Source organism: Vigna unguiculata, chromosome 2 (genome assembly GCF_004118075.2).
Source record: "Vigna unguiculata cultivar IT97K-499-35 chromosome 2, ASM411807v1, whole genome shotgun sequence".
Taxonomy (NCBI): domain Eukaryota; kingdom Viridiplantae; phylum Streptophyta; class Magnoliopsida; order Fabales; family Fabaceae; genus Vigna; species Vigna unguiculata.
The window spans coordinates 1,376,496-1,399,713 of NC_040280.1; the positions used below are offsets into that span (position 1 = coordinate 1,376,496).

At 32.3% G+C, this 23,218-nt stretch overlaps 2 protein-coding genes across 2 annotated transcripts; both read left to right on the top strand.

The window, feature by feature from the left end:
• Positions 1-6,744: 6,744 nt before the first annotated feature.
• Positions 6,745-8,996, top strand: LOC114173592 (B3 domain-containing transcription factor VRN1-like). The gene is made up of 3 exons (XM_028058079.1): positions 6,745-7,144; positions 7,847-7,962; positions 8,727-8,996. The coding sequence occupies exons 1-3, from the start codon at positions 6,745-6,747 to the stop codon at positions 8,994-8,996; spliced, it is 786 nt and encodes a 261-aa protein (XP_027913880.1).
• Positions 8,997-19,686: 10,690 nt separating this feature from the next.
• Positions 19,687-20,678, top strand: LOC114173593 (protein MAIN-LIKE 1-like). Its single transcript, XM_028058080.1, has 2 exons — positions 19,687-19,974; positions 20,085-20,678. Exons 1-2 carry the CDS (start codon positions 19,687-19,689, stop codon positions 20,676-20,678), a joined length of 882 nt encoding a protein of 293 aa, XP_027913881.1.
• The last annotated feature ends 2,540 nt before the right edge of the window (positions 20,679-23,218 follow it).

Below are 23,218 nucleotides of genomic sequence, written 5' to 3' on the forward strand. Positions count from 1 at the left end.
AGAAGAAAATGAATCAAATTCATTATTTTGTTGTTCATAATCATGGTAATTAGTATGACATATTTTATGTACATAAAATGTTGTGTGTATTAATTTAAAACTTGTCCAAAATTTGTATAAAAATTACAACATAACTCCTCACTTATTTGAACATATTATTTACACATAGCTTCCCATATGCGACAGTTTTTTCATAAAAGAGTGAATGCAATCCATTATTTTATTGTTCATAATCACTTAAATGTAACTAATATGGTTCATTTGATGTACATAGCACACGGTGTGTTAATTTTGAACTTGTTCAAAAATTGTACAAAAACTCAATGCAACTTCCACTTATTTGCACAGTGACTCCTCATGTGTGTTGCAATTGCTGTGACAATTTTTTTCAGAAAAGAGTGAATGCAATTCATTATTTCATTGTTCATAATCACTTAAATGTAATTAGTATGATCCATATTTGATGTACATAAAGAATGGTAATGGTGTGTGTTAATTTTGAACTTGTCCAAAAATTGTAGAAAAATCTCAAATGGTGTGTCATTTTGAACTTCTTCTAAACTTGTACAAAAACTCCTACCAACTCTCCATTTATTTGCACATGGCTTCTCACATGTGTATGACAACTATTGTGATAGTTTTTCAAAAAATAGTGAATCAAATCCATTAGTTTGTTGTTCATAATCACTTGAATGTGAATACAAAGGTTTATTTTAAAGGTTTATTTTAAGTACATAGAATATGGTGCATTTAAATTTCGGACTTGTCCAAAATTTGTATAAAAACTCTAACACAACTTTCCACTTATTTGCACATAGTTCCTTACATGTGTATGACAACTACTATGACTGTTTTTTCAAGAAAAAGTAAATCCAATCTATTACTTTTGCAGGAAGGTCGAAAACAAATATGTGAAAACAATTGAAAAGTTAGTTTCTGAAATATAAAAGTGAAAATGCACACCTACACATACCTTAATTTGGTCCTTGCCGTTAGTTTGACCAAACGAGGGAAGAGTCAATGTCACGTATCAATTTGTAATTTTTTTGATTTTTTAATTTTTTTTCTAATTTTTTTTACACATATCACCTCACCGCTGTGTCATGTGTAAAAATGATTCAATGTGGTTACTATATTTGTTTTTAGTTTCAATTTAGTCTCAATTTTTGTAAAAATGGAACAATTGTCCATTCTTAAATTGAGACTCAATTTATTTTTTGTATAAATCTTATGGGATATTCTTACTAAAATTCACATTTTTATTAAATAGTTTAAGAAGTATTTTTAAATTAACTTAAATTTTGTACGAAACTTTAAATTTTGATCTTTGTTTTGAATTTGAAATTTAGTTCCTATCCTTATGTGTGACAAGTTATTTGATTTTTAATCTTCACTAAGTTTGTATAATATAATACTTTTGATGTCTTTATATATGATGACAAAATGATTAATTATTGAAATTAGGTTTGGGGTTCAACTTTATTTAACAATAAAATTAAAAACAAAAAGTTTGTTTAAAAATATTTCTACAAATATTTAATAAAAATGCTAATTTTAGTAAGAATATCATCACAAGATTTATATAAAAAGTAAATTAAATATCAATTTAAGGAGGAACAATATTGCTTCATATTTACAAAAATTGAGACTAAATTGAAACTAAAAACAAATATAAGAACCAAATTGAATCATTTTGACACGAAGTGACATGTGCAAACAAAATTTTAAGAAAATTTAAAAAATTTAAAAAAAATCACAAAAACCATAATTTGACCAGCACTATTCGATCAAAATTGACAGCAAAGACTAAATTGAATCATTTTTTTAAAAAAAGGCTTAAATACCTTTCTGGTCCTCATTTTCGTAATGTTTGTTGCGGATGATCCTCATTTTGATAGAATGTTTAAAATGGTCCTCATTTTTATCGAATGTTTAAAATGGTCCTCATTTTCGCAATTCGTGTTTTATTTGGTCCTTTTTTGTAACGTCGTTTAAATCATTAACGGAGTATTGTACAGGTGGCACGGTTTGTAGTAGGGTGTGTTAAGTGTATTGTACAAGTGTGGTAATTAGATATTTGGGGATAAATACGTGACCTAGGGTTTTGGTAAGGAATGTTTGGGTAGTTGGTGAATTTTAGCAATCTTATTTCTCCATTCCCAATTGGTTTTGCTGCAATCTTCTTCTTCCTGCAATCCCATTATATAGGTATGTTACGGTCCCAATCTTCGTGCACTGTTGGTGGTTCAAAGAGAAATGGATTAACCCGAGTTGTAGCTGCGAAGAGATGGCAACTTTGAGGATGGCAAGAACTCCAAAGAATGTTGGTAGAAAATTTTGGGTACAATCTGAGTTTATTTTTGTGTTAATAATAAATTGGTTTTAATTTTTGATTTATTGATTTACAGAGTGGTGATTCCAATAATGTGGGCTGCAACTTTTTCAAATGGTGGTGTTGATGAAAAAGATATCATCATCATGACACAAATGAGACAGATTAATGATTTGGAGAAGTCATTGAAGGTTGCTGAGAAGAGACTGCAATTAGTAATAGGGTTAACTTGTGTTGTTATTGTATTATTCGTACTGTTATTGTATGTAATCTTTTAAAGTCCAATCTATTTTGTACTATTGTTAAATGAAGAAATGAATTAGTTTGATTATGATGATATTAGTCCCAACATGTTCAAAATGACATCTTAATATGAGCATTGAAGTAAGTGACATTGATTTAAGCTTGGGAAAAATTAAATTGATGTAAGTCTGGAAGAAGTTACATTCATAAGGTTAATTCATCATCATCAAAATGCACTACATCAATGTTTGGCGAAAGTGGAATTGAACGAAGTTTAAGGAAAGTCAAAATGCAGTACATCAATAATGAATTCTACATCAGAAATTCCAAAAAATAACTAAGACGTTTGTAGCTGCTATCATGGCCTCCTCCTAATCTGTAATTTCATCCTAAACTGCTGAGATGATTCTTCTGGTGTTGGTAGTGGTGCTGTTTGACTATCCACTCCATTTCTTGGTGGTTGAGTTGTTTGAGTTTCAGCAGTTGGTGCATTCTCAGCAGTTTGGGCATTTGGTGCAGTCTCAACAGGTAATTTAGAAACCATGCAGAACATCACAACAATCGAAAGACAAACAAACCCCCAAATAGAATTATGAAAACCCTAACCCACGAGCAAACACAACCTAACAAACCCTAAACCCACTTACCTCGTTGATGATGATTAACTGGAAAATTGAAATGAAGAGCGCAACTGCAATCCAATGATGAGATGACAAGTATTAGCTGATTCCTCTGCAAATCCGAGCTCAAGAAAGACGAAGATGAAGAAATTTCAAAATTTTCCCTAAATTGAAAAATTAACGTTAATTAGCCACTTGTACGGTACACGTAACACACCCTAATACAAACCGTGCCACCTGTACAATGCTCCGTTAATGATTTAAACAGCGTTACAGAAAATGATCAAATAAAACATGAATTGCGAAAATGAGGACCATTTTATACATTCGCTAAAAATGAGGACCATTTTAAACATTCTGTTAAAATGAGGGCCATCCGCAACAAACACTACGAAAATGAGGACCAAAAAGGTATTTAAGCCTTTAAAAAACAAAGATCAAATTGAGACAAAAAAAACAAAGGACCAATTTGACACTCCTTGACAAATACAAACTAAAAGAGTAATTTAACCTAAAATAAATAAAAAAATTGTTTGATGAATATTATATTCAAAAAAGTATTTGAAAAGTTTAAATTAAAATTAAAATTAAAATTTACTTAAAAAAAAAGTATTCTAACTACAAAAAATATTTATAGTAAAGTTTCTTTGCAGACTTTTTGTCTTCGAAAATCCGTCTCTGCAAACAAACGCATAAATGTTTTAAGGCTAAGCGTAAGTCACATCTAAGTACAAACTAACAATATATGTTAACTAGAAAACAAGGAGTGAGAGGTTAAGAGTTACTGTTCGAACTGAGATGCAGTTACATGTTGCTTCACTTTTTTGCCCCTGGTCTTGTGCTCTCAAGTCCACAATTCATAAAAGGTTGGAGAACTGGGGAGGAAGAAAACGAACACGATTCCACTCACCACAACCTGCAAAAGATGAAAAAAATATCGTAATTTGGATTTTTTTAATTTTTATTAAAAAAAGTTTAGTTACTAAATAGAATTTTAAGTTATCTTATGCTTTAAATGTTCTTAAAAACTTTACATTTACACCCTTAAAAAAAGTTAAAATTTTTAAAGTAAAAAAAAAAAGTTATTTTTTGTTCTCATTGATGCAAAATAAGACGGGTTGTCTTCTGGTTTGCAAGTTGGGTGTTTTCTTGCTACACTCATAAAAGGGCCTCTTCCCATTCATAAAAGGTTGGAGAGCTGGGGAAGAAGAGAAGAAAACGATTCCATTCCTCAAAATTTCCCTCTCAACATTCCATCCATTCCTCTCTCCCTGTTTCGATTTCCTTTCTTTCTGCTTTCTTTGGTTTTGTTTATGAAATCATGGTGACGTGAGTGTGGAGTTTATGGCGTGAAAAAAGAATTGAATCCTGATTGTTTGAGTCTTACTTGACTGTGGAAGAAGTGATGTAATGTAATCTTCTAATGCGGTGAATCAAATTAAATTTTGATTTATCACTAAAACAAGTTTTAATATACAATCATGTTTAGTACTTTTATTCTAAGGACAATTATTGACCTTTTCCATGATACAAATATTTGAAGGAGTTAGCATCTGTATATTTTTCAGATTATGTATTTTATCTTTTGTCGCTTCATCAATAAAATCATTTAAATCTTTCTCTTACTAAAGCATTTAAAATTTCCAAATTAGAAAATCGTTGAAAATGTTTATAAATTGACAAAGATGCTTCAAATTTAAAATCTGCTCCTATTTAGTGATGTCAACGGGGCGGATAGGGTACGGGTAGTAGTTCCCCCGTACCCTACCCGCTGGAAAAATATTTGCCCCGTACCCGTACCCATATCCGTCGGGTATCCGTTATGCGGGTACCCGTCTATTTTTTTCATATCCGCGGGTATCCATGGGTATCCGCGGGTATTTACAAAAATATTTTAAAAAATAAATATTTAACCATAATTAGTGCTTAGATCAACAAGTCTCCTTTTTCCGATTGATTCTTGAAAAACAAACAAATAAAAAATCACTACCAATTTATATTGTAGTTTATTTTTGAATAAAATATTAAAGAAATTACTAACTTCATCAATGTCCACCTCTTCAACATTGTATAAAGTTTCATGTTGTCCAATTTTAATCTAGAAAAGCCTTAAAACATAAGAAGTTCAGTAAAAATTTCTAACAATCACTTAATTAAAATATCTAAGTAAAAGTGTTAATTTCATTAACTTCCATGTTGGTCCATAACCAGTCTTAGAGACACATCAATACCTCCACAGTATATGGAAGTAATTTACTCATTTGTGGGGTAAGAATCTGACCACCATTATTGGATGAAGACTCATAATGTTGTTTACTAATATATATATATATATATATATATATATATATATATATATATATATATATATATATATATATATATATATATATATATATAAGGTAAAGTTTAGCGGGTACGGGTATCCACGGGTACGGATACTATGATACCCGTACCCGCCCCGTTAACATGCGGGTATCAAAAATACCCATACCCACGGGTAGCGGGTATCCTTTTTTAATATCCATTTCCTACCCGTTGCGGGTTTTATCCGCAGATACCCGCGGGTACGGATTTTTTTGACATCCCTACTCCTATTAAGGTTTCTTGGTCATTGTGAGAAGTTATTCCATTCAAATGTTATAATCATAGGATAAGAAGAACTTTATTTCTTTTTATATTAATCTTAATCAAATAATTCAAATATTTAAGAATTGTTAAAGAAGAGTTAAAAATGGTTAAAACATATATTTAAGATTTATTTTTAAAAAATCAGTTATTTTTTTGGCATAAATATATTTATTGGTATTATTATTAAATTAAAATAGCGCCTTGCAACCAAAAAGTTTTGTAATATTCCATGATTAATGGAGATATATCAGAATATTGCATATATATATATATATATATATATATATATATTTAATTATTAATTTAGTCCGTATTTAAAATTTTCAGTTTCAATTTATTTGTAACAAATTTTAATTTATTTTAATTTTAATTATTTTTCCCTTGGTATTTAATTTGTTCTCTCTACTTTGCATCACAGATTCACTTAGGTTTAACAAGTTGAACAATGTCTTCTCAATGTCAAGGAGTGCGTTTTTTCAAGGTCATTGTGGAAAGCACCCTTCGAAGGGGAATAATGGTAACAGTTTATTTTTCTTTAAATATCATTAACAAAATTTTATTAATGTGTACTCCAAAACCTATGAAAATTTTGGTGCATGCCTTCTTCATGTAATATGAGATGTTTGAATGAATTAAGTAATATTATCATGTTGTTTTTGGTATTAGATTTAATTGAAATTGAATGGGTATACCTGTTTTGGAGTATATAAATATTTCAAAAGTTTCAATTTTTAAATGTTAATTATTGGGGATTTCTGTGATTACCTTGAATTTATTTTTTTTAATTTGTATAAAACTTGATTTCATTTGATCCTTTCAAATTCCTCTTCTACATGTCTTTATATATTGATTGTCGGTGATATAACAAATGTGTGGCAGAAAGTACCAACCAGTTTTGTGAGAAGACATTGGCAAGGAATGTCAAATCCTGTTACCTTAAGTCTTCCAAATGGCAGGAAGAACAAAGTTTATTGGGTGAATAAGGATGGTGATGTTTGGTTTTGCAATGGTTGGAAAGAGTTTGCTGAATACTCTAAGTTGGATGTGTCACATTTTTTAGTGTTTGGATATGAAGGAAATTCTTTGTTTAACGTGATTATTTTTGGAAAAAGTGGTTTAGAAATAGAATACCCTTTAAGCAATGATGCTACTAATGAAGAAGTGGAAGAAATTGTTGAAGGTAGTGAATTTTCTGCAAAATTGAGTGAAGAGGGAAGTAAAAGGCCAAAAGAAGAAGTTGAAGAAAAAGAACAACAACAATCCAACAAACATTCTAGAAAGAGAGCATGTTCTGATTATTCCAAGCACATGAATAATGGTTAGTGTTATTTTTTCTTTGAAAGATTTAAGTATATTTTCTTTCTTTTTTTCATCATTACAAAATAAAATCACAATCATTTAAAGTAATTTGAAATCAGAAGATTGGGTTTTGTAGCATGTAGAAGTAGTGAAGGAGAGTTGAAGAAGAAAGTGAAAGTCTTTCACGAGAAGGTGAAGGAGATGTTCAACCCTAAGAATACTCACTTCACATCTATTATCCAACAAACATACATAGAGAGAGATCTTCTGGTAATATTTTTGTTTTTTGTATTTATTATTGAGTATTTTGCAAACCCTAAAAATGATGAAATGATCAGATCATGCCAGCTGAATTTTCGAAACATAATCTACATAAAGAAGGAGTTGTTGCTACGCTTTTTGTTGAAGATGGGAGAAGTTGGGAGGTTGAGACAAAGCTTAATAAGTATGGACAATTAACATTTTTCAGGGGGTGGAGGAGGTTTTTGTTGGACAATAAATTGAAAGTCGGTGATGTTTGTGGTTTTGAGTTACTAGAGAGTCCACAATTTTTATTCAAGGTTACTATATATCCTCTAAAACACCACTCAACCACACCCCTATTCAAAGGTATATGTGCATTATTACTTACCCTAATTCTATATCATTTCAATAAACAAAAAAAATAGTGAATTTCACATTACCATGTTTTTTGTTTTAACATTTTTAATTTACAATTCAGGCCAAAAAGGAGTTTCTCACTTGCCTTCTTCATCCCGTAAAAGTCCTGTGACCACTCAAGCAAGGACACCAAAGCCCCAAGATGATCTCTTCATCTGCGTCAAGTCAGGATTTCCGGTATGCCAAACTAATAATTTGTATAAACAAAATCTTATTATAATGTCGAGTATGTGTATGTGTACCATTTTTTAAGAATATTATATTAATAGATAATAATAATATAATGTTTTTAAGTTATTATATAAAATAAAATTATATTTATTAAAAATAAAGTGAAATATATGAGAGAAGAGAAAATAAACATAAAAATATATATATATGGATTTTCTATTATGTATATATGTATATAAGAAAAAGGTATTTCTTCCTGCATTTCACTTTTTTCTTTTTATACCCCCTCACATGTAGAATTTTTAAACTATCCCTTGTTTAAAATTATAATAAAAATTTCAACACTTTTTTTAATATTTTCTGTATTGAATATTTTGAGATGTATTTTCGGATTTGGAAATTCATTCTGGAACACTCAATTCAAAAAGTATAAAAAAAATCATTCTTAAACGAGTGTTTTATATAGTATTTCCAAATCTAAAAATATTTTTTGGAACACTTATTTTGAATTTTTATTTATTTTCGTTTGTGTAATTTCTTGATGAGGTTTTCTTATTTGATTTTATATGTTTGTTTTGCTCATAAAGAAAGATAATATCTTTTTAGTTATGAGGAATCACATTTGTTTGTTGATAATTTTTTTTTATACTAAAAGATTCTCATAATCCTTTATTAGAGATTGTAAAGTATAGTCAATAGTGAAAGGTTATAAGTATCGAGAAAAAAAAATATGGGATGAATATGAAGTAAATTAAAATTTTGTGATGCAGACTATACCATTTGAATATGCGAAGAAGTATGGTGAGGAAAGTGGAAGACGTGTGACTTTTCGTGTTGGGGAGAGATCGTGGAAAGTAAAGTTTTTGTTATATGGTCAACATTCCTTTGCTAGATTCTCTAGTGGCTGGTTTGATTTTGTTAGGGACTGTGACTTGAAACTGGGAGATGTTTGTATCCTTAGGATGCTAGATCAGGAAAATCTTGTGTTCAATGTTTCATGTTTAAAACCAAATAATTCATCTGGACCTAACAAAACATAGATAAAAGATTAATTATTCCCTTTATTTTTTTTTTTCACTTGTAAGGAATTTTATTTAGAACACTGTCCATTAGAAAATAAATGTTCCTCCTATCATCTAATATTTACTTGATTTTTCAGTAGTCTGGAACCTAATCATACTAATTACAAGAAAATCATAATTTTTCGGTGCAATATTATCTATAATCTATATCTGTTAGAAAACATGCATCACCAACAGATAACAAATTGTAATAAGACCTCAAAATATCAATTGATGAATCTGCCGATAAAGGATATGTTCGCTTAATAAAAATATTATTCACCAACAAATACGCAGGTAACATGAAAATTCAATTATTATTTCAATCTTCACAAAAACGAATGAATGGTCTCATGGTAATTTTGGTACCTAATAAAAGTAAATTTATTACGTACATTTACCAATAGATGTTGGTGGTAAGAAATTAATTTCATTAATAGTGTGCTCCTTCCTTCCGTAAGTAATGTTGATAAGAATAATTAAAGCTTGAGAAGTCTATGCACTTTGTTCTAAGCTTATGCATTGTCCCTTTTGTCATTTATCTTCATCTTCTTTTCCTCTTGTCATCCTTATCTTGTCGATAAAATAAACCAAAAATTGTAGTATTTGTTAAATCTCTAAGGAAATTATACTTTCACTTCCAATTTTTGAATCTTTGAATCCATAAATACTTAAATCCTCAAATATATACCTTCCAAAATTGTAAACTCATCTTCATTTTGGTTTGTTTGTAAATTTCCATGATAGCCTACAAGAAGCCGAAGCCTAATCATGTGGTGGTAGTCGGTTCAATTTTGTTGTGTTTGTTGTGGTGAGACTAAAGTCATTACAAAGCTGAAGTCGTCACAATATAACACAACCATAAGATAGCGCTTCATAAACATTTTTCCTCCTCTTCCTGTTCTATTGATCAAAAGAAATCCAGCACTGACTTCAGTCCATTATAGAACTGAAATCTTCACAATATGACACTACTTCAACTTTTTCACATAAGTCTTCATAACTTTGTTGTTCCTATTTTTCAAAGTGAATCTATGTTGTTTTTGATGATGTCCATAGGAAAAATGATAGCGTAAAAGTGTTGGAATTCAAACAAGACATATATGTGTGTGTGAACATGATGTGTGACATGATGTATGTGTTAAGTGCCTCACACTTAGTATTTAGATCATTAGGTCATGTCTGGTATGTGTGTGATAGTTGGTATGTGTGTGATAGTTAAAAGTGTTGTTCTGTTGTCTCAGTAGTTGACTAGAATACTAATCTAGTCAACTAGATTAGTTCTGAAACATGAACTTAAATTCTTTCATAATCTAGTTAACTAACCAAATAACCTAGTCAACTAGGTACTTCTAGACAACAATTGATTCATATAAACAGATCACTGCACCTGTTAGAAAAGACAGTTTTTTCATCTAAAAGAAAGAGGAAATAGTGTTGAATATTTTCTTGGAGCAGTTCTTGAAGATCTATTTAAGGTTCATCATGATTCATCAAGATTGGTCTCTACTACATGGATCTTGGCTTGACAAGATGAAGGAAAATCAAAATTGGACAAAGGTGTATTCAATCTGATTTCTAAGCTGTATTTTTGTATTCTGTTATAGTTTGAAATTTACTGTATTGCTGATTGTGTTTGAAGCAAGTATGTGGTATAACCTTGCTGATTTTGGTTGAAGCAAGTGTGTGGTATAGCCTTGCTGATTTTGTTTGAAGCAAATGTGTGGTATAGCTTTGGTTGTATGATTTTCTCGTCTTAAAGTTAAGATTTGCTAAGTGTCTTTGAAAATCTTTGAGATATAATGAAAGAGACTCTCTAGTTGTGGTTTGCTAGGGGAAACTGGATGTAAATTCTAAGGAATCAAACTAGTATAAATCTCTTGTGTGTATTTTATCTCTTCTCCTCTTTATTTTTGGTATGGCATAAATAATCCAAACTTTAAGTATCCAATCACATTGTTTCAATTGCTTTAACAAGCCAAAGTTTTTCAAAACATTTTCGAAATTGCTAAAACTGGGTAAAGATTGTCAAAACCAATTCATCCCCTCTTGATTGTGAAATATTGGTGCATCAAATCTAACAGACTTCGTACAACTTTAGTTCATCCATAGTAAAATTTATTCAGCATGACACATTTTCTTTGTTTTGAAGTCCTTTCAAGTAGGCATGACTTGCCGAGCTCATATTTTTTAAACTTGCACCATTCTTGTAAATTCATTATGAAATTACATCAAAATGGTAAAAACATCCTAGAGACGAAGACTAAAGTATTCTGATTCAATAAAATAATTGTAATTCATTACATAAAAATATAGACCCAGTCAATGCTAAAAATGTAATTCTTTAAAGAAATCACATATGACTTAATAATTTACTTTTTTTTACTCATGACTCGAATGTTAATATAATTTAAAAAAGATTGATTATAAATTATAATATTATATAGTTATAAATATTTTATTTAATTCAAATTTAATGAACATGAAATTCTGTATTTATATAAGTTTAATTTATCTCTCACATAAATCTCAATTTGTTGAAAACAAGGTAAAATAATAAAAGAATGTGCATAATAAATTCATAAAATAACAAATATTGACATCATTAATTAAGATTTTAATGTGTGTGAAATGTATCGAAACCTTTATTAGTTTAAATGATTTTTATATTTTCAATGCAATGAATTGTCCTAATGTTTACTATTCATGAAAAAGTTTCATTGTTAAAACTATTAAATTTACTAATGGTAATTTATCGAAAGATGAAAGTATGTCAGTAATATGAAATGCTGAGGGAAATTATCGACAAAGTTTGATCTTTCATTTACCGACAAAAAATTTCATCTCGGTAAGTGAGTTAGATAATTGTTGACCAATTATCTGTTTTGGCAAATTCTGTCGATAAGGTTGTTGCAGTTGTTTACTAACGAATGCAAACTGTTGGTGTTTAAGTGGGAGAATTAAAGTGAAATTTCAAGATGTAGAGGAGACATTTCCTTCATTCTCATTCTCGATTTTACGAGAAGCATGGTCTTCCCCAAAATCTTCCATTTCTCCAAAATTTACCTCAAATTCTTTGTTCCCAAAGTCCCTATTTCCTACACCTTTGTTCCTCATATCATATTACAATGCTCAACTTCATCAGAGGTTTCGTATTGTCAAGAGTGATTAAAGGTGCCAACATTGACATTTCAAGGTCGGGTGTTTGGGGCTTTTTTGTGGCGCTCTCGACCAATAAATTAGTTTCATAATGCTTCAACACCCTCGTTGGTTGTTAGCGTGTTATCATAGGGATAAAGTGATATGAATCTAGATAAAGTGATGTGAATCCAATTGGATAGAAGAAAAAGGAGGTGACATGATTTTTATTGAAGCTCAATTGTCATAATTTCAACTTTTGAAAAGGAGTAACACTTACTGATTTGGAGAGATCAACAAGCATGTTTTTAGCTACATTGATTTTAGTTTATTTTATATTTATTTTGTTGCAAATAATTGCATGAATGAGATGTTACAATACCAAGAATGTGGACGACTTGCTTTTTGGTGACTTTTGGTTACCACAAAAATTCAGTTCCAATCAACCATTAAGTACTGTGATCATTATTAACTTAAGTGGTATGTAATTACAATTAATGAATCCTTTGTAATTTTGATGGATAAAACTTCTATATAAGTTGAACCATTTTTATCAATGAAAACAAGTGGAGTTTTATTTAGAAATATTAGAGTTTATCTCATTTATCTTAGTCAAATTGATTCTCCTAAGTTCTTGAGTGATTCAAGAATTCCCTGAGTTTTATCAAAGGTTCTTCATCCTTTTGTGTGTTTAAATTCTTAGGCTTATCTTCCATCCTTGAAAGTGTGATGTCTATCAATTTCCATTCTATCTTCTTATCTTTTTCCATTTTCTCATTTTAAACAAATTCCCAAATTTCTTCCTTATTAGCATTCCAACCTAGATAGATTTGTAAAACGAATTCACTCTTCTAGATTCACACCATTTGGTATCAGAGCTTTGGCCTTGGGTTTGGAATAGCGATGAAAATTTAATATACAAGATGTTTAGTCGAAGGCCACCCATGTTTAGTTTCATATGATTATGGAAGCGACAACAATTTTGTGAGCCAAAGATTGGCGGGGAAACTCCACATACCAACAAGCTCTCATCTGAATCAAGCGTGGATCTGATTCACTACGGGGCATTGTGTGAAAGAAGTATCATGTGATGTCGCTCCCATGAATTCTTGTCATCTTTTTTTAGGATGGTCATGGATTCGTTTTAAAATACTCAATCTTGATGAACAATCACTTTATTTGAGTCATGAGGAACATAAATTAAGTTGAAATGTATGACAGCAAGACAAGTCAATAAGGATCAACATAGGTAGAAGGAGAAATTAGAAAAAGAAAAATTAGAAAAATTAGAAATAGAGAGTTAGAAAAGAATGGGAGAAAAAGAAAGAATAGAAAATGAAGAAAAAGAAAAATAACTAGAGAAAAAGAGCACAAAAAATTTATTTGTCAATGATTTTTCTTCTACTATTTGTGATGTTATTTTACAGGAACAAAAGGATGGGCATGTAAATGAAATACACCAACTCCCATGTTTGAAAAGGAAGCTTGTTCCTATTGCTTTATTATGCATCCAATTTACCGATGAAAAACAAAAGTCTTGAGGATAATGAAACACAAAGGATGAAGTTATTTGTTGTTACATATGAAGGAGTGGGAGGGTTGGCAAGAGAGGTGCTCCATGAATTTCAACCATTGGAAAGGAATAAACCTAAATATATTCAAGTTGTATTTGATCTTGGAGGACGAGAATTAGTTTTCAATTTTGGAAAAATAAAGTCTTTTACATGGACATAAGAAAATTTTATTAAAACTAGTAAGAAAATAAAACTTTAAGATTTGGGATGAATATTTTCGAAGAAGGAGGATATGATATGAATCCAATCAGGTAGAAGAAAAAGGAGGTGACATGATTTTTATTGAAGCCCAATTGTCATAATTTCAACTCAAGAAAAGGAATAACACTTGCTGATTTAGAGCGACCAACAAACATGTTTTTGGCTACAGTAATTTTATTTTATTTTTATTTTGTTGTAAATAATTGCATGAATGATATGTTATAGTACCAAGAATGTGGACGAGTAGTTTTGTAAGTTGTGGACTGAGTATTATTGCTTTTGGGTGACTTTTGGTTGCCACAAAAATTTAGTTACAATCAGCCATTAAGTAGTGAAATTATTATTGGCTTAAGTGGTATGTAATTGCAATTAATGAATCCTTTGTAATTTCAATGGCTAAAGCTTCTATAAGCTGAACCATTTTTTATCAATGAAAATAAGTGGAATTTTATTTAGAAATATTAGACTTTATCTCTTTTATCTTAGTAAGAGTGATTCTTCTAAGTTCTTGAGTAATTCAATAACCTCCTGATTTTTATCAAATGTCCTTCATCCCTTTGTGTATTTAAACTCTTAGGCTTATCTTCCATCATTGGAAGTGTGACGTCTATCAATTTCCATTCTTGTGTGTTTAAAACAAAAAAATCAATTGCATCTTAACAATGAAAACTCCTAACAATGAAAGAATTGGACATATTCAAGTATGAACTATTGATAGATTTTGTTTGGGTGCAAAGAATAAAATATATGCGCTAGCTATATATAATACAATTACCAAAAAAGAAATCTGTCAATAATTCGGTCATTACCGAAAGCCATTATACCGACAACCAAATAGTCGTTGGTAATATAAACTTAACAATGGAGCATATGCTCAATAACTACCAAAGGATTTCATAAATCCATAAGTAAATTTTACATAAATCCATAAATAAATTTTAAAGATGACAAAATTACTGACAAATATTATATCTTCGGTAGTCTGTCAAAAAACAAGACTTACCGATGGATTATAACTGTCGATAATAGTGGATTTTGCTGTAGTGTCCAAATTATATATGAAACTATGAGAGCAATATAACTAATAGTGATACATATTTTTTTTTGGTTAAATATGTTTTTGGTCCCTTAACTTTTAGTGAAAATTAGAATTAGTCTTTCTTCAAAACTTTGGTCTAATTTTGTCCTCCAACTTTAGAAATACATGGATTTAGTCCTTTGAACCAAATTTTGTTAAGTTTATTTGAAGTTTCAAATGTGTTTCATGATAGTATTTATATTCTTTACATCGTTTGACACGTTTCTGCTTCAATTTTAGTTGAGAAACATGTTTGGAATGCCAAATAAACTTATCAAAATTTGGTTAAAAGAACTAAATCCATGCATTTCCAAAATTAAGGGACTAAATTTTGTCAAAGTTTTAAAGAGAGACTAAATCCAATTTTTTCCAAAAATTAAGGGATCAAAAACATATTTAACCTTTTTTTTCACAATTTTATTAGTTGTTGAAATATATCAAGTGCCCTCTTCCATATTTGTAAACATTGATGAGATTTATAAATTCATATAATTTTAGTTATTTGACATCTTGTCAATTTAAATTTATAATGAAAAGTTAACAAAATTTAACCATATATAATTAAAAATACTAATTTAACGAACATGTTACTTTATACATATTTTCAAATATAATGTTAATTAACTTTTTTTTTCCTATGAATTTATAGTTGTGTCAATATTGAACTATGGAGATACAATGAAACCATGAAAAAAATTGTGTAATATAAAAAGTATAAAGGTGAACATCATCTACTAAGATTAGAGTTGTCAAAACGGATAATCCGGCCTGACCCGACTTGACTCACCACGGGTTGATCACTTAGTGAGCCAACCTAACCCAGTTCACTAATTAACGAGCCAAAAAATTTCCAACCTGACCCGGCCCATCGCGGGTTGGTGGGTTAAACGGGTTGGCTCACGGGCTCACTTAATTAAAAAGTATACAATTTTTTATTTTTTTGAGTCAAAACTATATTATAATTCTAATTAAAATCTAAATAAACTTTAATGCAATCTAAATACAAACAAAAATCACAAAAATACAAATTATCTATATGTTGGCTAAAAGAAACAACCTAACATGACTCAAATACAAAACCCAAGTTAAATAAAAATACTTGTGTAACCTGTTATTTACGGGTTGGTGAACCAAACCTGCCCACCACGGATTCAACCTGATGAGCCGGGTCAAAAATCAATCTGTATTGCAATTTGTAAAAAAATTTTAACCCAATCCGACCCAAACCCGTGGTGAGTTGGATTGACTCGCGGGTTCAATATTTTTACAGCTGTAAAAATAAATTTACAACAATTAGATATTGAAAAGAAAACATTTAATTGTCCTGCATTTTTTATATTCTCATTGCATTTGTCAGTAATAGCCTTTATTATAATTTCTTTTTTATAAACTTTGATTTGTAACTTAGGTGACATTGATTAATAAAAATCTGATTTTGATTTGGATGTGAGAACTGTAAGCCTTTGTTTTTCAGCTCTTAAGTGTGTGGGCCTGGCCTTTTCATAGGCCCAAGGCCAGCCCACCAAGGAACCCCAATACTCTGCTCAGCCACTCACATTCTCCGTTGTCATCTTTTCAGAAAAAAAATAGTTCCTCTCTTCCCTCTCTCTGGTGCTGAAGCAGGAGCTCTGTTAGGGCACAACTGGTTTCCCTCGGAGAGAATCAAACTCACTTCCTGTAACTTAGAATCGTAAACTTGAGCTCTTATTGATTCCTTTTCTTTTCTTAAGTGGTCTTGTGTGGGTTCCGTTCCTAACCTCGTCCTCCATCCTTGTCTGAAATATTTCCCAACTTCTTAAAAAACTGTCCTGGTTTGAAGTTTCCCCTCCTACGTGTTCTTTCCCCTAAGCTCAACTCTACTTAAGGTAAGGGGAGCTAAGGTTTTCGTTTCTTTTTAGTATTTATGCTTATTTTTGGACTGTATTGTGCCGGTAAGGCTTGAATGTTGCTGTTGGGTGTATGGAAATGATTTGTGGGTGTTTATGCTTGGTTGAGCAAGTTATGCATGTGCCAACAAGTGAGAAACCTGCTAATCTCGCCCAAGCGAGTGACCCTCGCCTAAGCGAGAGTAGCAGGGTCTCGCCCTGGATTTCATCTCGAGTTGTCGCCTAGGCGACCTGTGTTAATTTTGAGCGAGACGTTGTCGCCTGAGCGAGAACTATGAAAACCTGTAGTGGCCACTGTTAGGCTCTCGCCTAGGCGAGAAGGGGGTCGCTTGAGCGAAAGGAACCCTTTCACTTGAGCGAGAACCTTTAGTTTGGGCGAGAATCCTCAATAGGGGCTGCTGTGTTGGCTGATGCTACTCCATGCTTGTGTTAATTAATTTCTTTGCTCATAGTATGTGACTATGCTTGGTATGTGTACTTGAATGGGACGAAAATGAAAGTGTTATTTTGTATGATCTATGATTTTGATATCGGTGCATACTTCCTTTAGAATTCTATATCAAGAGTATGATCCGAATATCGAGTCGTAGTAACTTGCATTTGTCTGCTCTCACATGATTGGAATGTTTATGAGTTAATTGTTAATAACCTGCCTTGCCTAGTACATGTTTCATAATATGTTAAAGATATTTTCACTAGCTTACCCTTTCGTTCTCTGTGTTCTTGTTTTGCTATCTCTTTTGCGATGATCACCTCTTGGTGGGAGCAGATAGGGCAAATTCTGGTGGTAGATCCGATGGGGGCAGCAGTGCTGTTTAGCTGGACCCGTTTCTCGTGGCTCTTAGGAGTGATATCTTGGCCCTAGAGCCATTATGAAACTTTCTTGTTCTAGGAGCAGTCTCTTTTGAAAAACTGTCAAATTCCTTCGGTTTTATGTTTGGTTTAAGGCATTGCGGTTCTGCCTAAGACTTTTTGCATGTTTATGGATGACTGTAACAGTGAGTTCCTTAAGTATGTTTTATTCTGGTTGCTCTGTTTATTTCTATAACTATGTGACGTTTTTATTCAGTAGAATTATTCTATTTAAAATGGAATGTTACAAGAACATTAACAAAATTTAATATATTTTATTTTAGATTTGTTTGCGTATATAATTTGATGTTTAAACATTTTTTTAACGTAAAACATAATTTATTTTAGAAACTTAGTTTTGAAATCAGTTTTATTAATAACTTATACTTTAACATTTAGTTATTAAATATTTTAGTATTATGTTGATAATTAAGCATTTTAAATTTAAGATAAATATGATATTTATTATCATATAAGTGACAATTAAATAATTAAAATCATAATTAAAATAACGACACAGTGTGATAATAATAACAGAAAGAAATGCATAAATAAACTATATTTCATATGTGGTTTTTGAATCATGATAAAAAGATCAAACACACCATTCCATATTAAAACATTGGAATTCTCCATATTAAATATAAGGACACGTATGGTTCAGAAAAAGGTTTATGTTTGGGGCTTCTCCCTGCACCTCCAATGATTTCTCCTGTACCCCCAAAACTTACTTTAATTCCATCTTTGCCCATGGTTAAAAAATGAATTACTATTTTTTTACCGCAGTGCACCCCCAAATACTCGTGCCTCACCGCACTGCACCCCCAAAAGCAGATTCCCTGCACGCTCTGCACCCCCTGCACTTGGAGAATCTTTGACCTAATTTTTTTTGACCTTAGTTTTTTTAGTTTTTTTAAGGTGCAGGGCCTCCATCCTCCACACACTATCCCCTTTCTCCCTCTTCTCCCTCTTCTCCCACACAACAGCACCCACCTTCTCCCTGTTCTCCCTCTTCTCCCACACAACAGCACCCACGCCATCCTTTTCTTTTCTCCATACACCATTCTTCTCCCCAGCGTCGGCAACCGCGTTTGATCTCTTCCCGCCGCTTCTCCATTTTTCACGGTACGTGTGTATTTTGATTTTAATTGATTTTAGTTGTAGGTTTGAATGTGTACATCTTCGTTGTTTTGTCTTAAACCTGCTTCGGAAATAGTTTGCAAAGTGTGTTGTGTTGATGTCTGTGTATTTGAGAGAGTGTGTATTTGAGAGAGGGTTTTCGAGTTTTTTTTTCTTTGTTTTAGGAAACGGATTGTGGAATCCGTTTCCCCTCTTTTTTTTTTTTTTTACAAAACGGATTGTGGAATCCGTTTGGGTTTTTTTTTTTGGGAAACGGATTGTGTAATCCATTTCCTTTTTATTTTTTTTTCTAAAACGGATTGTGAAATCCGTTTGGTTTTTTTGTTTTTTTGTTTGGAAACGGATTGTGTAATCCGTTTCCTTTTTTTTTTAAAAAACAGATTGTGAAATCTGTTTGGTTTTTTTTTTGGAAACAAATTATGTAATCCGTTTCCTTTTTTTTTTTTTTCAAAAACGGATTGTGGAATCCGTTTTGTTTTTGTTTTCTTCTTTTTAGGAAACGGATTTTGGAATCCGTTTCCTTTTTTTATTTTTAGGTCAAACGGATTGTGGAAGCCGTTTCCCACACTGCTGAAACGGAACCTGGAATCCGTTTTCGCTGTGTTTTTTGGTTTTCGAGTGAAATGTGAAATTCGTTTTATCATCTGATTTACTTCTTTAATTTTTATTTAAATTGGTCTTTAATTTGTGAAATTCAACTTGCACTTACAGTTTTGTTATTGATTTTACGAGTACAAAAAAATGAAAGATGAGGGCGACTATTTCTTATTTATTAATTTGTATTTTATTTTATTATAGCTATGGTTAGGACACGAGGAAATTTATCTAGACGTGGTTCAAATGATGTACCCGAGAGTTCCACACAAGGTGGTGCACGCAAGAGACCGACAGCCTCGGCTCGTATAAGGGGTCAACATGAGGCTAATGTTGTTGAGGATGATATTGTTGAGAATGAGGTCTCCGACGTTCCTCAGGAGGATAAGCAGGGGATTGATAACGATGGTGGAGGATTTCCTGGTGGTCCATATGATACATCTTTATTGACTCGGTACGAGGATCATGTTGCACGCATGATATGGGATGGTCAGGTGAGTAAGAAGTTATTATCTATGTTTAATTTTGTTGTTGTTAAGTACTTTTATTTATTTTTTGTTTCTTTTGTTAAGTACTTTTATTTATTTTTTGTTTCTTTTGTTAGGATCGAGTTGTGAAAGTAGTGTCCCATATTAAAAAAGTGAAGAAATTAGGACGTCCTCACCCTTCTGTTGCACCTTTTGTATTAGCTTCTGGATTATCGCATTTGTGCGACATTTTATATGAATATATTGATCTTGGGTTAGTATTGGGTTTCGTGGAGAGATGGCATCCCGAGACTAATACTTTTCATCTACCCATTGGGGAAATGACCATCACTTTGGATGACGTATGGTCACTTCTTCATCTTTCCATCAGTGGAAACTTTTGCTCCACTGAAAATCTAGAATATGAAGATTCTGTTGAGATTTTGACGACACTTCTTGGTGTTGACCGGGCCATGGCTTGTGTGGAGCTGAATCAAAGTCGGGGTGCACAGGTCCGACTTAGCTGGTTGAGAGAGTTGTATGACAGCTGTTGTGAAAACGAGCTATGGGAGTTTGCTGCACGTGCATATCTTTTGCACTTTGTAGGGTGCACAATATTTGCTAACAAAAGCGCCACCTATGTTCGTACACATTATCTCGAGCTATTTAGAGATCTCTCCACATGTCGTACATATGGTTGGGGAGTTGCTGCTCTTGTCCACTTATATTAGCAGCTAGGAGATGCCAGCTTTGCAAATACAAAGCAATTAGCTGGATATCTACCTCTTCTGCAGGTACCCATTTATATAACATTTTATTATTTATTTTACTTGTTTTTAGTTTTATATAACAATGATTAAATGAAATATTATTTGATACAGGCTTGGATATACGAGCACTTCCCTACATTGGGAAGGAAGCAAGTACGGGATACATATGTGGAGACCGAACCCCGTGCTCTACGTTATGTCACTGGACGCGCCATTTCCGCTATAGCTGATGTTAGAGTCCAGTTGGATGGCTTGACATATGACGAGATGATTTGGAACCCATATGTAACACATAGAGCTGCTCGACAACTTGTAACACATGGCATGTTTTCTGGCTTCCTTAGGGTTGGTACCGTCGTACAACGTCATTTGCTGGAGCGTGTGTTGCGACAATTTGGCTTCATCCAGCCTATTCCACGACCGCCTAGTTCGGTTCCCATGATGGATTTTGAGGCTATTGATGATCGGTGGAAAAAGCACGAGTAGTTTGTTGTACATCAAGTGGTTCAAGCACCAGCTCCTTTTTCATGTTCAGATGGATATTTGCAGTGGTTTAGGAGAGTCTCCCATCCATACATTTTACGTGGAGCTGAGGCCGACCGACCTACCCTTGTGCTTGTGCCCCGACTTCGTCGGAATTTGCCAGATGACATAACAGTTCAGAGGACGTCACTGTCATCATCTTCTAGTGGTTTATTGGTATGTTACAAATTTAGTTGTTCGTATTATTAGTAACTTTTAATATTTGATATTAACTTGTTATTATCACAGGGTCTCGTGAAGCGCATTGTAGGTGGTCTTCAACGGATGATAGACTGTAGAGACGTTACTGAGGGCACAGTTGGCTGGGATCGCACTCATGAGTTATTGCAGATGGCTCGAGACAGCGTTGAAGAGGAAGAGAGTAGAGGAGGACGTAGAGTTCGAGGTCGACGACCATCTACGTCTGGATAGTCAATTTATTTGTATTTGATGTTAGAATTGAGATTTCTATTGGATTTTATATTAAGATATTTCATCTATGTATGGTATTTTATATTAAGATATTTCACCAATATTTAGTAATTTAATGTTAGCAATGAGGCCAAAATATATTCGTCCCTTGGCCAAAGGAGTTAGAATTTTATATATTGGTAAAATAATTATAAACTACAACAATGAAATACTTAATACAATCAACAAATATCAGTCTTCCATGAGATCTACATAACTACGATCCACTACGTGTAAATCTAGAAATGCTTGCATCCTATCTCTATAAAATGATGCCCACCCTTTTGCCTTTGGGTAACAATTGCTAGATGATATGATATCCACTGGCGATAATGGACAACCTTCTTGTAGACGAACCTGTAAATACACAATTAGTCAATCGAGAAATATATTTGTTTATAAAAATAATATATATATATATATATATATATATATATATATATATATATATATATAAACATATATACCTGCACAAAATGAGAATTGTAAACATGTTCGATACAAATTAGTCGATGTTGACTTTGCGAAATAGGTGGGGATGTACGAAGTGGGAATATCGTCAAATTCTGAACTGATAACAAGCACACGAGGATTACATTATACCGATTAGCAATCGCATATCCCATGTCTGGTATAGTCATCCACTTGTCTCGATTAGCCTGTATATAATTAATTAGATTATAATAAAACAAAATCATAAAAAACTTTTAATACATAAATTTCAACATTGGTGTATAGAAGTTATACCCCTGATGGTGATTGAACTAGCAAAGACTTTCTCAGTTCTTCCAGACGATCATAGCCTCCAACTAATGTTGCATATTCGTCTTGCCATTGACTAAGTTCTTTGTATAGATCATGTCTGATTAGAGGCCATGACTCCTCACCCATACCCAACAACGCAGCAATGCATCTATATCCACAATGACCGTCCGCCACAACATCGACAACATCGAGTATATAAGGATGAAAAACAGGATTGAACTGTTCTAGCATGGGTATTACTTTCTCTTCAATTACACGTTTGCTCTTCAGCTTGTTTTCTGTTTTTGCAACACACGTGTCTTGTCTTGAGGACTCAATGAAGGCGTCCACATGCTCAAAATAGGAGGGATCATGTTTGGTTGACTTCTTTGATCTATGACTCTTAGCTGCACCTTTCGTCTTAACTTTACTCGGTGGTGGTAACATCGATGTCATGGAAGGACAAACTATGTCGAGTAATTTATGTTTTATGGTCACTTTTCCTGCAATATCAACTTCTTTGAAAAGATTAAGCAGTAGATCAACCTCCCTCTGAATAGATAATTGCCCTTCAGATTGTGAAGACGAGATATTGGAGAAGCTCAACCTAGTCCACATCACATGAATTTGTTGGAGAGGAATAATCCCAGGATCATATCGTGCTAATTCACACGCACATGGTAGACCATAAGTTTGTCTGAGAATGCAACCACAAAGACTACTATCGAATCCAATCTTCTTTACTCTTTCCAACTTTGGAGCAA